Raw genomic sequence first — 14,680 nt, 5'->3', positions numbered from 1 at the left:
AGGCGGCGGGGCCTCTCCTCCACCTCTGTTGACGTTTTTTGGGGTGCATGGCTCGTCACATGGGAGATTTCGGGGGTGGCTCGGGCCACCCTTTAAACTTTCAGCGGTGCTAGCCAAGCCTAACAACGCTTTTAGAGCTGGCCGGAGCCTTCACCTAGGGTGAGAGGGTGGTCTAGCCACCCCTAGGTGGCTGAGATACATCATACACGTGACAATATTTTTTAGGTTTGAGATGCATTTAACTCAAAAAAAAAAAAAAAAAAAAAAATCATTAGAAAAAAGGGGGCATTTTGGACAATTTATATATATATATATATATATGAGCTGCAAGTGATCTTTTATATATATATATATATAAAAGATCACTTGCAGCTCCAATTTCCATCAAAATTGGCCCAAAAAAAGAAAAAACTAACGGTGGGTGTGCATTAAGTGTCACCATTAGGAAATTTGTGGATTCTGAGTATCACCTTATACTTTGAGAGATTAAATGTATTTTCTCCTAGTACTATTTTAAGGCATGAGTGACGTTCATCCCTGAAGAGATAACAACTATTTATTATTTATATGTTAAAGGAAATTCAAGAATATTCAAAGACAAGCTTAGACATATTGAAAATGTTTTCTATATTTAGTTTGGGATTAGATCCAGAATCAGTACTGACTGTACTGTTGTCTCTAACTTCCACCCTCCTATCCTCGATCAATAGATTAATGGTTGAGGTGTCTGCTATTAGAGGTTTTTAGAGGCAGTTAATTTAGTTGGTATGACTTCAACTGTTTGGGTAATAATAATATATCCAATCGTGATGTTAATGTAAAAAAAAACGTTGGGGTTTGCGCCCTAGCTCCTTCCTTTGTATACCATTTTTTTTTTTCAAATGACAAGAAAACCCTCTGACCTCTACACCGATCCAATAAAATTATTTGCACCCAAAAGAATGGAACCCTTATCCTTAATCTTCTCTCTAATTTGATTTGTTTTAATGAAATTTTAGAAAGAGAGAAAAAGAAACACATATACATGACACTATACGTACTGAGTCAATCTATTTGCATCGGCTTCCGAGTCATGAGTACTGAGTTCCAAAGATACAAATGAAGAGGATAATTAATGATTAAATTGATGATGGGATACAATAATTATAGATGAATTAAATTAGAAAAATAAGGTTAGTGCATATAGTGTCATTATAGATGAAATAAAAATGTGGGAGTGAGAAAGAGAGAGAGAAGGGGGGAAGAAAAAGGGGAGCAAAGCACCTTGATAGGGCCCATGACATGTCTCCTCAATAGACCCCGAGATGTGATTGTCATCTTTCTCCACTGCACTATATCCTATTCTTTCACCTCCGTTCCCCTTTTCCCCTGCCATTTCTTGCCAAAAATACACAACAATTCTCCCCCCATAATCATGTCCAGTGACAGAAGAAAAGATTCTGCAGAAGGGTCCTCACGATCCACCGGAGCCGGGAACCATCAGCAGCAGCAGCAGCAGCCGGCGCCGTTGAGCCGGTACGAGTCGCAGAAGCGGAGGGACTGGAACACTTTCGGGCAGTACCTGAAGAATCAGGCGCCCCCAGTTTCTCTTTCCCAGTGCAACTGCAACCATGTGCTGGACTTCCTGCGGTACCTCGACCAGTTCGGAAAGACTAAGGTTCATTTACACGGCTGCGTGTTCTTCGGCCAGCCAGACCCACCTGCTCCTTGCACGTGTCCTCTCAGGCAGGCTTGGGGGAGCCTCGACGCTCTAATCGGACGGCTCAGAGCTGCCTACGAGGAGCACGGCGGGTCACCCGACACCAACCCTTTTGGAAACGGATCTATTCGGGTTTATTTGCGTGAAATCAAGGAGTGTCAAGCCAAAGCAAGAGGTATTCCTTATAAGAAGAAAAAGAAGAAGAGGAATCAAATTATTAAGCCCATCGCCATCGACGAGGCTAAGCCTTCCAAGCAAGCAGCTTAATTCTCCCTTGCCTTCTTCCCATAAATGGTAACTATATATTTTTCTCATTTTTTTTTTTTAAATATCTATATATATGCAGGGAATTTTAATTCTTATAATTTAAAGTTGGGTTCATAAAATCATAAAGTGATCTTCTTCATCCTTCATATATCCTTCATGGAAATCAACGGATCGGATCTAAAGATCAGTTGAGTACTGGGATCGAGTGCATGACTGTACATACTCTTCTCTTTGATAAAACCCTAGACGCAGATCCCAAAACCCTAATTTGCTAATTAATTATCTTAGCTAGCAAAGATTAGTGGGAATTAATCAACTTTACATATTCGATCACCATTATTAGATAGCATGATTAGGTGGGGGGAACTAGGCGCTCTCTCTCTCTCTCTCAATTATGAAGAAACTCTGTTCTTGTAGCTTCTTAATTAAATATGTCTCACTCGTTTACTTTTTTACCTATTTTGGCTCTTTTCTGATTCTCTGAGATTTTGTGCTCCCCATGGATGTCCATGCGATATACCATATATACGTTGCATGGATTCATCTTAGTATTTACGTGAGAATTAGCATTTTAAATAATTTAATTCATGCATGCAACCTTCTGTGTATTTAGTATTTACTGTCGTCATCATTTAGATCAACACCACATGTATATATACTGCTTCTCATCAATCTTCCCTAACAATATTGTTAATCTGGTTGCTTCCATTATGTTAACAGACCCTTTGATTAATTTTAAATAATTTTCTGCCCTTTTAGATTGCTTAACCAATATCTTAAATGCTTAAAAAAAACTTAAATTACAAGCCAATTATGCTAGTTTGAGTGTCCGAATTGTCTTTGTCCTGGACTCTTTTCTGCTTCTTTTTTTTTTTTTGGCTACTGTACTAATTAAAGTGTATTTAGTTATTATAATCTTTTCTTTCTTGAACCTTTTGGTTGGATTCTTCATGCATTTATATTCTTCTAAGCATTTTTCCAACAGTTAATTTGTTTTCCAGTAACTATTTCCAAGTGAAATTTGGGATTGGGAAACAAATTCTGTTTTGCAATTAATTCATATATTCTAACCAAGTGGAACTAGTTTCAGGCCAAGCAAACACTGTGTTTGTCCAAGGATATATGGTATGTTTAAATATTATAGTAATATACTAATATGAGTAATAAATTGCATGAGGATAAGTCATAAAAGGGGTGTTAGCTAATATCAATGAATAATTCTATTTAGTAGACAGTTGTACAATTGTCATACAACTGTAATATGACATAGCAATAAAAATCAACAATTGGATAAACAATGGCTATTATTGTTGATTTTTATTGTCAGGTCATCACAGCATGTAGTATAACAGTTATATGGCACTTTACTAAATAATATGTTTTATTATTGATAGTTTAAACTTTAAAGCTAGATATCAAGTAAGCCTTGATTGTATGGAATCCATTTGTTATAGAGAATTAGTTGATTAATTGGAAAAACTCTAGAACGCGGAGTTTGAATTTTATTTTAGAGTAATACTATTGAGTAGATTCCTATATAGTTACCATACAATTAAATGATGTGACAATAAAAAGAAAAAAAGAAAAAAGAAAAAAGAAAAAAAGCCGAGTGCTGATCTATTGTTGATTTTTACTACCACATCATCTAATAGTTTGACAATTATTCACGAAGCTACTAAATAAAATTACCATTCGTTTTATACTTACCACTCAAATGACTAAAAATATGCAAAATTGAAACACAAGTGGCCAATACGTACTGTAAATTATTGTCATTATGTCCCATATATCAGTATTCACTTCTGAAATATTAAAAAAAAAAAAAAAAAAAAAAAAGGTGGGGATTACTAAAATAGTAAGTACTGGGTTATCGAAAAAAAAAGTAGACGTTAATATATATAAATCTCAATTATATAAATTAAAAATGATGATTGCATTTAAAAAATTGTGCATGATATAATTCTTTAATTAGGAGTTGTAAAGGATCTTTATCTTATTTTAGAGATGTGAGGGAAAGCCTTATAAGAAAAAATGATAGAAATGAGATTTGAATATATAATTTTTAGCTAAAAATACCTTTAAATAAGAGAGAGAGAGAGAGAGAGAGAGAGAGGGAGATGAAAGCCTTGGACTTTGATCTTCATCCTTCTTTTCCCAGGAGAAATGCTAATTAAGTCACCTCTGACAGTCATCCACGTACCTCTCATTAATTTGCCATGTAGAGCACGTAGCTGGTGTGTTTTTAATTATTAATTATGTCGTTTCCAATGTCTTATCATCTCCATCCTCATGATTTTCCCCTCATTCAACGACAGGCAACAGTTCAAGATCCCATGAATATATAGTTTTCTTAAGTAGATTTTAACACAAGAATATTTCATTAGTTATATTGGGGAAGCATTTTTGTTCTCTTCAAAAATAAAAAGATAAAATACTTTTCAAATATAAGTAATTAGAGAAGATCCTATTCCTAATTTGAGACATGACAAGTACTGGTTCAAGATAGAAGCCTCCCATGAGGAAGGAATATGAGGACTGCAATTATTATAATTGCAAGTTAAGGAAAAAAAAAAATTATATTTCTTGTGATCATGAATAAAAAGGCATTGAGATTGGATATATATGCTAATTATATACAACTTTTGGTCCCATACAATATATTGAACTTGCGATTTCACTATTTTATGACTGGAAAATGCTATTTGATTCAAAGACCAAACAATCATTTGTCGACATCTAGAGCTAAGAATGCAAGCCTTGTGATAATGATTATATACATATATTTCATGAGAGCTAATAAACTTCATTAATTCTCTAGAGTTATCAGATATTTGAGTACCCTAAATTGTGATGAATATTGTATATTAAGTCTTACATTGGTTGTACTAATTAAGTAGAATATATTGAGCTTTGGAGGTAGGATTGAGCTTTATAATAGTGATTCCAAAACTCCAATTGTGTAATTTTTTGACACATAACAATGCATGACTTTGGTAAACGAGCTATGCTGCAATAATAATTTTTTGGGAATAATGTTACACTTTACACCCATTTTTTCACACTCATTTCACATCGTTGAAGTGGCATGAGCTGAATTGAGATATAAAGTTTTGTTTTTTTAAGTGGTCATTCTACTTGAGAATGCTACACACACTTCCATTTTCTTACTCCAAAGTATACACTTTTTGACGTAACATTAAAAATCACAATTAGATTTGAATAAATCATTATTAGATTTTGGATTCAATAATGATTAATTTCACTATCACATCAGAAAGTATACACTTGAAAATGTGAGAATGGGAGTGAAAGTGTATGTAGCATTTCTTATTTATAAGTATAAACCCTATACCAGTTTTTTTTTTCTTTCTTTCTTTTTTTTTTTTTTTGTTTTGTTTTTCTTCCCTTACATCAAAATATTGATCTTGAGGAATTTTCAAGACTTAGGTGATATGTTCTACACTATTTATTATCTATTTAAATAGTAGACAGATTCCATTGATCCTCTGGTTATCTGTTCAAATAATCGTATTCTATATATGGAAAACCTTGGCCCTTTGTGTGTGTGTGTTTTGAAATCAAAGGTTGACGCTTGATGAATATATTCACCAAAAAAACCCTATAGTTATACATATATAATGGCTTGGAATGTAATCAGATGTGATCCATAAGGACATAATACATTTCGGTTTCCTCCATATAGAAATATTCATTGATGTATATATATAAGACTTTTACTTGCATGTATAACTTTCTTAGAATCTTTCTTCTCATAGGGCTACAAGAGAGGTTAATTAACCTAATTAAGTGCTTTTTTTAATGAAATTTACAAGATATTGTAACAGTTGGCGCTATTGAATTTATTTTTGCAGGATCAAACAAATAGAGGTGAAGAAGATGGGAAGGTTTCAGAAAAACAAATATTCAAAACTCTCATCTATGCTTCGAGATATGATCCACCTGATCTTTTAAGAAGATGTTATATGTTAGCGTAATTATAAGTCTAGTTATGAATAATCTTGTTATAGCAAGCTAGTCTCAGCTGCCCGAATTTTACTAGAAATTAATGTACCACCTTGTAATTTCTTATATAATTACGTCCTATATAGACTTCTTTAAGCAGTTAATTAGCTACACTACTATATATACATGTTTACCTATATTATTTCTTTTGCTTTAAAAAGAGCGTATTTATTTTTGCATTGAATACTACCTTAAGTTTCTATTATAATTTGTAGGGTGTACAAGCAGAGCGGTTGCAATTATTAAAATTCATGTAACTGCTAGTATAGCATCCCTAGTAATTTGTAAAGTTACCGGCTCATATGTTCTCTTTCAAGATTACTTATGTTTGCAGAATGATAGTTAAAGAAAACAAAAACATGACTAAACCTTAATGGATTTGGTTTAGGTGCGGTAAAAAAAATTACAAGAGATATCTCATGTAGTTTTTTAGTAGTATAGATTTAATTTCACTCACTCTCTCTCATGAAAAATTTGGGATTAAATTTAGACTGTTGAAAAAAATTATAGAAGATCTCCTCCTTCTCTTTTTTTTTTTTAAGAGCTAGCACTTAAGCTAAATCCAACCTTAATTACGCCTCCTTAAATTTAAACTTACAAGAAAACTCTAAAATCCATCAAAAACTAAAAGAAATTTTATTAATGAAAAATTTAATAAAATTTCTGTACATCTTAATTGTATGAACGTGTTCTCCATGTTAGACTATGGATTAACTCACTCTTCCTTAATTTCAATTGTGTTGATAGTAGCTTGATTAACTCTAGGACATCTCTAGTGATATTTTCCTAGTTTAGTTCTGACACCCCTGAAAGTTAATTCTATATTGGGAAGATGAATTGTCCACATTAAGTGAGTTTACTATAAAGGTGCTCACATGTGCTAAGTCCTACAATGAATTTTTACTAGGTGAGGTTGGGCTTTACAAGTGACTATAAGGAGTTTCAATTGCAACTTAAATAGTTTTTTTAGAGTGATAGCGCATATATGGCTAGGGTTTTCTCATGGTTGTTACTAATAATATCAGAACAACCTAGTAACACCATGTGTCACTGAAGCACTACATAGCGTGGGCCATGACAATAACTTTAGGGATTTGAGTGGGGACCAAAGGGATACAGAATCTCACCACCTAAAGGAGTCCAACAAGGGATACATGGCTTAGAAACTCTCACCAAGAGATACAAAGCGAGGAACTCGCCACCACTCGGAATCCACCAAAAAGGATAAAAACTAACAAGAAGAACTATTTCTTCTTAAGGCCGAAGGCTGAATCTAATTCAAAATCATACTCTATTATATGTTTTGTCATCCATGACATGGGTTTAAAAAGACTAAATTGGAACAACCTTCCAATTAAGCATAGGTAATTAAAGTTTACATTTTCCAACACAAAAAAAAAAAAAAAAAAAAAAAAAAAAAAATCTCATATAATTCAAAAGACTCTTGTTGTAAGCTGATCACTAGATACATCTAATAATAATTACGAGCTAGAAAATGAAAAAAAAAAAAAAAAAAAAAAAAAAAAAAAAAAAAACTTGAAGAATAAAAAGACATGAAAAAAACCAACAAACATAACTATTCCGGAACTAGAAACATAATAATAAAGAGGCACATGACACATCTCACTTCGTTTAATGTATCGAAAACTAATTAAAGACAGAGATCTTTCTAATGGTAAATAGCATGTTGGCTAATTATTCTAGAATCATCCCAAAATTATTCTTAAAATACCCAAAAATCTGTCTTTTGAACTAAAATAGTATTCTTGAATTATCAAGGACCAATGTTATTGGTCCTACTAGCTAGGCTTCCAAATAATGATATATTGATGAATTGTTTACTTCTATAAGAAGCTTCAACCTCACCTAGAGAGTTAGTCCCAGATTGTGAAAATAAATTGCCCACATTGAGTGGGTAGATTATAAAGATATTCATAAGTGCTATCTTTATAAAGAATTGAATGATATTAAGAATTGTAGCGTGGATTTAAATGTTCATCCTCTTTATCCTAAGGCTCCCTCTTTTGTAGGTTTACAAAATCACCTCCCATGCCACTTTAGCACTAGAAAGTTTTAAATAAGACCATTTTTCCTTAGAAAAAAGTCCTCAAAGATTTCCTCAACTTGTTTTTATCACTCCTTTGGTTAAAATTAACAGAGAATACTAGTAAAACTGAATAATAAAAATGATCGAATTAACAAGTTGAAGTCTATCTATGTAAGAGAGAACTTTACATGTCTAACTTTTAGCTCTTCCCAAAATTTTCTCAACCAAGATTGAACAATCTGTCTTCCTAACTCTCGATGAAATAAGGGGGCACCCCTAAGTTTTTTATAGTGAAGTATCATCCATGTATCCCAGGATTGTAATCATTTGATTTTTCACACTATTAGCCACCCCATAAGAGGTGCATAGGTTGCTCTTATCTGGATTTGGAGTTAGACCAAATCTCTTTGAGAGAGTTAAGGCAATCATTGATGAGGGAGCTAGACCTAAGGTTCCTCCTATAGAAGATTAATAAATCATCAGTAAAGGAATGATGAGATAGCTTACACTTTTAACACCTTTAGTGAAATTTGAATTGCCCCTTGCAGACCAAATTTTCCATGAGGTATAAGAAAACCTCCATGACCCAAAAAAAAAAAAAAAAAAAAAGTAGAGGAACTTTAGATCTCCTTGTCGCAAACCCTTCCCACCTTAAAATAAATCCTTCAATTCCTTATTGCTGGAGATAGAAAAACTAGTAGTGAATACACACTATGTAATCCAGTGAACAAAGGTTTCAAGAAAACCACTAGCCTTAAGGATTGATCCGAAATAATGAATTCCATCTTACCATATCATAGGCTTTCATGTTGTCAAAATTTAGGGAACAAAAACTGGATCCTTTGTCTCAATTATAGTTCCTCAATAGCTATTAAGCTAGAAGAATGCTATCTTCTATTCTTCTTCCCTTTGTAAAAGTTGTTTGCTGAGGACCAACAAAGAAAGGAAGAACATATTTCAACTTATTGGTCAAAATCTTGGTTATACATTTGCAGATAGTGTTGCAACATGAACTATGCTGACAATCCTTCAACTTAGTTGCATTGGGATGTTACACCCCGGTCCTATATTGAGAATATGAGTAGCTCACGTAGAGTGTGAGTGGTTTATAAAGACATTAATGGGTGTGAAGTCTCACATTACTTACTTACTAAGTGAAATTTGGCTTTATAAGTGATTATAGAGAAGCTCTAAATTGACTAGTCATCTTGAGGTGATAACACAGATGTGGCTAATGCTTTCACTGGGTTATTACAAATGGTATTAGAAACACCTATATGGCACTATCAACATCGTATTGCTTGGATTTACTTGGTGTTTGTAACATGTTATTACCATTAGGTGATGGAAGAGACCTCAGGATAAAATTTGCATTTGAGACCTGATGCAATTCTAGTCAAGGTGGAGATTTGTAATGTGAGGTAACTTGTTTTTCATTAACTCAAGTTATCTCGTGGGCCTCAATGTTGAAACTTGATGTTTTTAGTCTACTTCCTTTGTAGCCTTGTTTAATTCGGTGTTGTTTGGTTTTTCAGGCTCTTGATTTTTTCGTTCTCCTATCCAAATTTGAAGTCTTTTCTAACCGACTCTAAGTTATATAAAAAGGACATATTTTCAGCCTTTTAAACAAGAGAATGAGAGAGACAATAAGCCACACTTCATCTAAATTTTTGAGAATGTCACGACACTGAGAGCTAGAGAAAATTATTTTTGTAAACAAGTTCTTTTATATGAGAATGAAATTTTGGTGTATTGACGTTTTGTGTTTTGAGTGGTTTTCACTTCAATACTATTTGTACTCCATCTTTTAATAGTGAAATTTCTTCTTGGTCATCTCTACTTAGAGTAAGCTTGTTAAATCGAGCCACGTTTTAGTGCTATGTATAATTGACTTATTTTACTCTATTATTTTATGCATCTTTGTGATCCAAAAAAATTAATTTGTCCATCTTCCTCTTCAGCTCTAGGAATGCCTCTGCTTTCAATTGCTTCATCAAAATATTAGCAACTTGGTCTGAAACTGACAATACAGTATCTCAATCTCCCTATCATTCACCAAAGTCACGATTAATGAAACTTGCCATGAATATACTTTTTTTTCCTTTTTTTTTTTTTTTGAAGGGGAAGACATTCCATACTCATTCCTTGATGAAAAGATTGTGAGCAAAAAGCTCTGAAGCAAATCATAGTCGAAGCTACGAGGTTATAGACATCAAAGATACATACATTATAAATCTAACATTCAAGACCTATCGATGACATCAACATCCGCTAACTCATGACTAGTCTTCAGTTTTAACAACAGATCTGCTCCAGACAAATTCAATTCAATGTATAAGTAGCTCTTATTCCTCGGCCTTGAGAGCATAAAACCCTGATGCCGAAACTCATCCTCCTCGACCCGATAGTCAGGATACTGTTCACATTCACAACCCAAGGGTTTGGACCAAAAGCGAATACCCCACCGATTATCAGGCAGGCAGATCAAGACAAAGGACAGAGCCTTATTACAAGCAACAAAAACAAAAACAAAAAACCACAAGAAAATGAAAAAAAAAAAAAAAAAAAAAAAAAAAAAGGCAGCAAATGAACAGGAAAAAACTGGAAAAAAAATACAAGAAAAAAAGAGACAAAAGCCAAAAAACTACAAAAACAGAAAGCGACGCGGGAAGAAAACAGGCATCATAGTGAGGTTGCCGGAAAGTAATGCAAGGAGGCGATGGACACGGACGGAGCCGGAGAGCTAGTGAGAAGAGTGCGAGTCAATGTGGGTTCGACGGGGGATGGTAGATCTGGCTTATACTAGTCCGATCGAAGAACCAAGCCAGAACCGAAAAATGACTCGGCGGATCTGAACTCAAGGGCCGTAGGAGAGGGGCTAAAATAAAAAACAGGACAAAGGAGGGGATAGAGGCAGAAAGGAAGGGGAAAAAACACATCGCACAAGGAGCTAGGGAGCATCAGGTAAATTGTCTAGCTTATAAGGTGAAGAGGGGGAGGTGAGGTAGTAAAGGATGAGGGGAGGATGGGGAGATCAAAGGCTCTCCCCCTCCTCCTGTGCGGCGCTCTCTGCTAGGAGAAGAAACCTTTATTCATCAACCCAATCAGGTTATATAGCATTATAAAGCAATGTGATAAAGAGTTAACTATGTACTCTCATGAAGGTATATCCCACCACTAATACTAAACGACTACCGATGAATATAATGATAAGGATAACAAAATATTGATGAGATAATTTTCTTATTCATCTAATGTCTTATCTCTTTAGGCACGTAATATTCCATTAGCCTTTAAATTGACCTTGTTTTGAATGTCCTAAAATCCTGCTCTTGAATTCCTTTGTATAATTTCTGCATTAGGCTTAGAACATGGTGGCTTTGGGTTTGCAACACGTGACACAAACATCATTACATTTTGGTGAGGTGTTGAATGAAAAGTGCCTTGAATGATAAAGATAGGCCTAGGATGTATTTAAATCAAAAGCAACCAATTGGATCCAAAGGTTGACATGGTATTCGAATTCAACAATGAAAGGAGTAAAACATGATATTCACACTATCATTCATGTGAAGAGTAGTATGAGAACACAAATGAGGCACCTTTAGGAAGAGCAAATGAAATAAGTTAGCTTGCTTTTTTCTTTTCCCTTTTTTTCACATCTTTATTCTTTCATGTGCGAGTGTAGTACCCCCAAGTAATTATTAGGTTGTGTTTGACATAAGTGAATGGGTTAACGGGTCTACCAAGTTCAATAGGGTTCATTATGAATAAGAATTTTGACTTGGTTCAGAGCGAACATTTGAAGCCTAGTGCACCGAACGTTCAATCCAAAACCCTAGTGAAGAACATTCGACCATGGACCATCAAACGTTTGACCATGAACTACCGAATGTTCGACTATTTGTAGACCTGAAAAAGTAGCACCCTCAACTTTTCCTACATACCCTATAAATACCATACCCCCTTCATTTCTCAAACCATTTCCACCCATTTTGCTCAGTGAAACCCGTGTGTGTGTGTGTGAGTTTTGAAGGAGGACAAGATCGAGTCTCTTTGGTGGTTTTGATTTAATGAAGTAATCTTCTTAACTTAACTTGTTCCTTATCTAATTGTTTTATGTTGTTTAGGTGTTTTTCATAGCTTAGTTTGTAGGTTTTAAGTTTATAATGATATTGTTAGTCTTAATCCTGATTTAAGCATGGGTTAATGTTTTGATAATGTTAGATGTAGTTTCTCCTGTATGTAGATATTATTTTGGGCTAGCACTCTGTTAAGGATCGTGTTCAGACCTTAAGACTTGATTAGAAGTAGTTTAATGGCTTTTTGGTTCGGAATTGGTTTACCCAACACCTAACATTCAACCATCTTTGTCTTAACGTTTGAACTCCACTGTTTGAAATTTCAATGGTCAGGTAGAAAGTCTATTTTGAATATGTTTAGGTCTAGGGCTTGTTTTAGCTCAAGTTTAGAACTAATAATATGTTTTTTTCTTAAAGTTCGAGGGTGTGGAGTCTTTAGAGGATTTTGTAGAAGAGCTATACGACTCAAGTGATTACAAACTCACATGGATATTTGTCGTTATTTTTTCCACATAGCATGATATTTTATGTGTACCAAACATGCATCTTTACAACTCTTATGAAATACATTTTGAATTACTATGAATTTTATTTTGAGAAAACGTGTGTTAATTAAGTAAAATAATGAAAATGATGAGATTTGTAAACGCATGCATGTGAAAGACGAAAAGACTAAATTGCATTGTATGACATGGTACACCAGTAGATGCTGGTGATGCATATCACTACTTCTCCATCAGTGTGGCATTAAGTGTAGGCCAAACATGGTGGTTGGTCCTCATCGTGGTGGTGGTGGGGCTTCAATGTGCGATATGTTATTTGGTTCTGGGAATGTGATTGGTTGTAGTGAAGGTGGGGTTTCAACATAGCGGGTTGGATCATGTGGTTTGGATTAAGTCAATGGTCCATGGGTGTCTGTTGTTTAACAAGGTGATGGCCACCATGATCTCCACAACCTGAGAGCATGTGCTCAAAACGTGCAATCATTGGAACAAACATCTCTTCCATTCACTTCAACATCCTCTCTTGCTCCGTATGGATCTCCTTCAATTGCTTCTCCAAGTGTTCCAAATGATGGTTGGCCAAGGTGGATCCTAGCTCTGATACCAAATGTTATGTGCCTACATAACTTGGGATGAAAACATAACAAGAATGATATATTTTTGTATAATAATTCGAGGAATTCTATGCCTCCTTACTTTATGATAACTCGAGGAACTCTAAACATCCTAAACAAGTCTTGAATTGAGATAATTAAATATTAATTACCTTTATTCATCAACCCAATCGGGTTATATAGCATTACAAAGCAATGTGATAAAGATGGACCTGCTCTCATAGAGGTGTATCCCACCTCTAACGCTAAACAACTACTAACGAAAATAATGATAAGGGTAACAAAATATTGATGAGCTAATTCTCTTTTTCACCTAATGCCTTATCTCTTTATGCACCAAACACTCACTTCAACGGTAGAAAGAGCAACATGTTCAATTGTTACACTACATTGAGAACCTAGGGTTTCCCACCAGACTGACATTGCCAAGTGCAATCAATAATCAAAAGCTTTACCAATAATTGGCATCATTATAAATAAAATTGATTTAAAGTTAACGTTAAAGTATTTAACGGTGTATATAATAATGCTATGATGGTTTTCACGCCAACTGCAGTATACGTCCACTTGGTTCCAGCTTTAATAAGACAGGGCCATCACTTCCGTATATGTTATTTGACAACTAAAGAAAACAAACTTTTGCCTAAAAATGGTAAATATTAACATTAGACCACACAATAGTAGGAACCACTTGGTCGAAATCCCACTACTTCATTTGATTTCATGAACAATGCTAACTCATAGTAGGGATGGGCAAATACAGCCCGAACTCATACTAGGCTCGGGTTCGATATCCGTTTTTGAAATTCTGCCCCAGTGGGTGATATTCAGTATCCATTTTCTTTTCTTTTTTTTTCAAAAAAAAAAAAAAAAACCCCAAATTCCGACATGATAAATATAATAAATAAATTTTAAAAAATAATAGGGGATATATATTCCAAAAACCCTAACCTAACTTTGCAATGTCGTTCACCCTCATTTCTCTTCAGTCTTTTGCTGCCCATTGCTGTTCCCTGCTGCCGCTCTCTTTTGCACCAATCTACCAGCTGGTCTCTCTGTGAGCTAAATGGCATAATGAAGTTGTTATCTCACAATCTACCTGTTATCTACGATCTCACAATCTACCTGTTATCTTCCTTGTTGGGGACTTGGGCTTCACAGAAAATGTTTGAGCCAATGTACAAGTCAACCAATACCAACAAAAAGGCCGCCGATTTCGGCCCAAACCAAAAGTAATCATAAAAAAATTAACACCGAGTAGCTAGGCAAGTTTAAGAAAATAGGGCAGTGGCACTGGAAGCTGTGTAGAGGCAAGGAATCATAAAAAATAAATAAATAAATAAAAAGTGGTGATTTACTATAAATAAGAGATGACTTGCATATTATGGAAATGCAAGTTTAACGAAGTAATAAGATTCAAACATTAAACTTTTAAATAAGAAAAG

The 14,680-nt window shown here is 34.5% G+C and overlaps 1 protein-coding gene across 1 annotated transcript; it reads left to right on the top strand.

Moving 5' to 3' along the window:
- Positions 1–1,368: 1,368 nt before the first annotated feature.
- On the top strand, positions 1,369–6,135 carry LOC132171350 (protein LIGHT-DEPENDENT SHORT HYPOCOTYLS 10). Its single transcript, XM_059582645.2, has 2 exons — positions 1,369–1,993; positions 5,839–6,135. The coding sequence occupies exon 1, from the start codon at positions 1,415–1,417 to the stop codon at positions 1,964–1,966; it is 552 nt and encodes a 183-aa protein (XP_059438628.2). The 5' UTR covers positions 1,369–1,414; the 3' UTR covers positions 1,967–1,993; positions 5,839–6,135.
- The last annotated feature ends 8,545 nt before the right edge of the window (positions 6,136–14,680 follow it).

The sequence above is a fragment of the Corylus avellana genome, chromosome 1 (assembly GCF_965113065.1).
Source record: "Corylus avellana chromosome 1, dhCorAvel1.hap1.2, whole genome shotgun sequence".
NCBI classification, from domain to species: Eukaryota; Viridiplantae; Streptophyta; class Magnoliopsida; order Fagales; family Betulaceae; genus Corylus; species Corylus avellana.
This window is presented reverse-complemented; position numbering and strand designations above follow the sequence as displayed.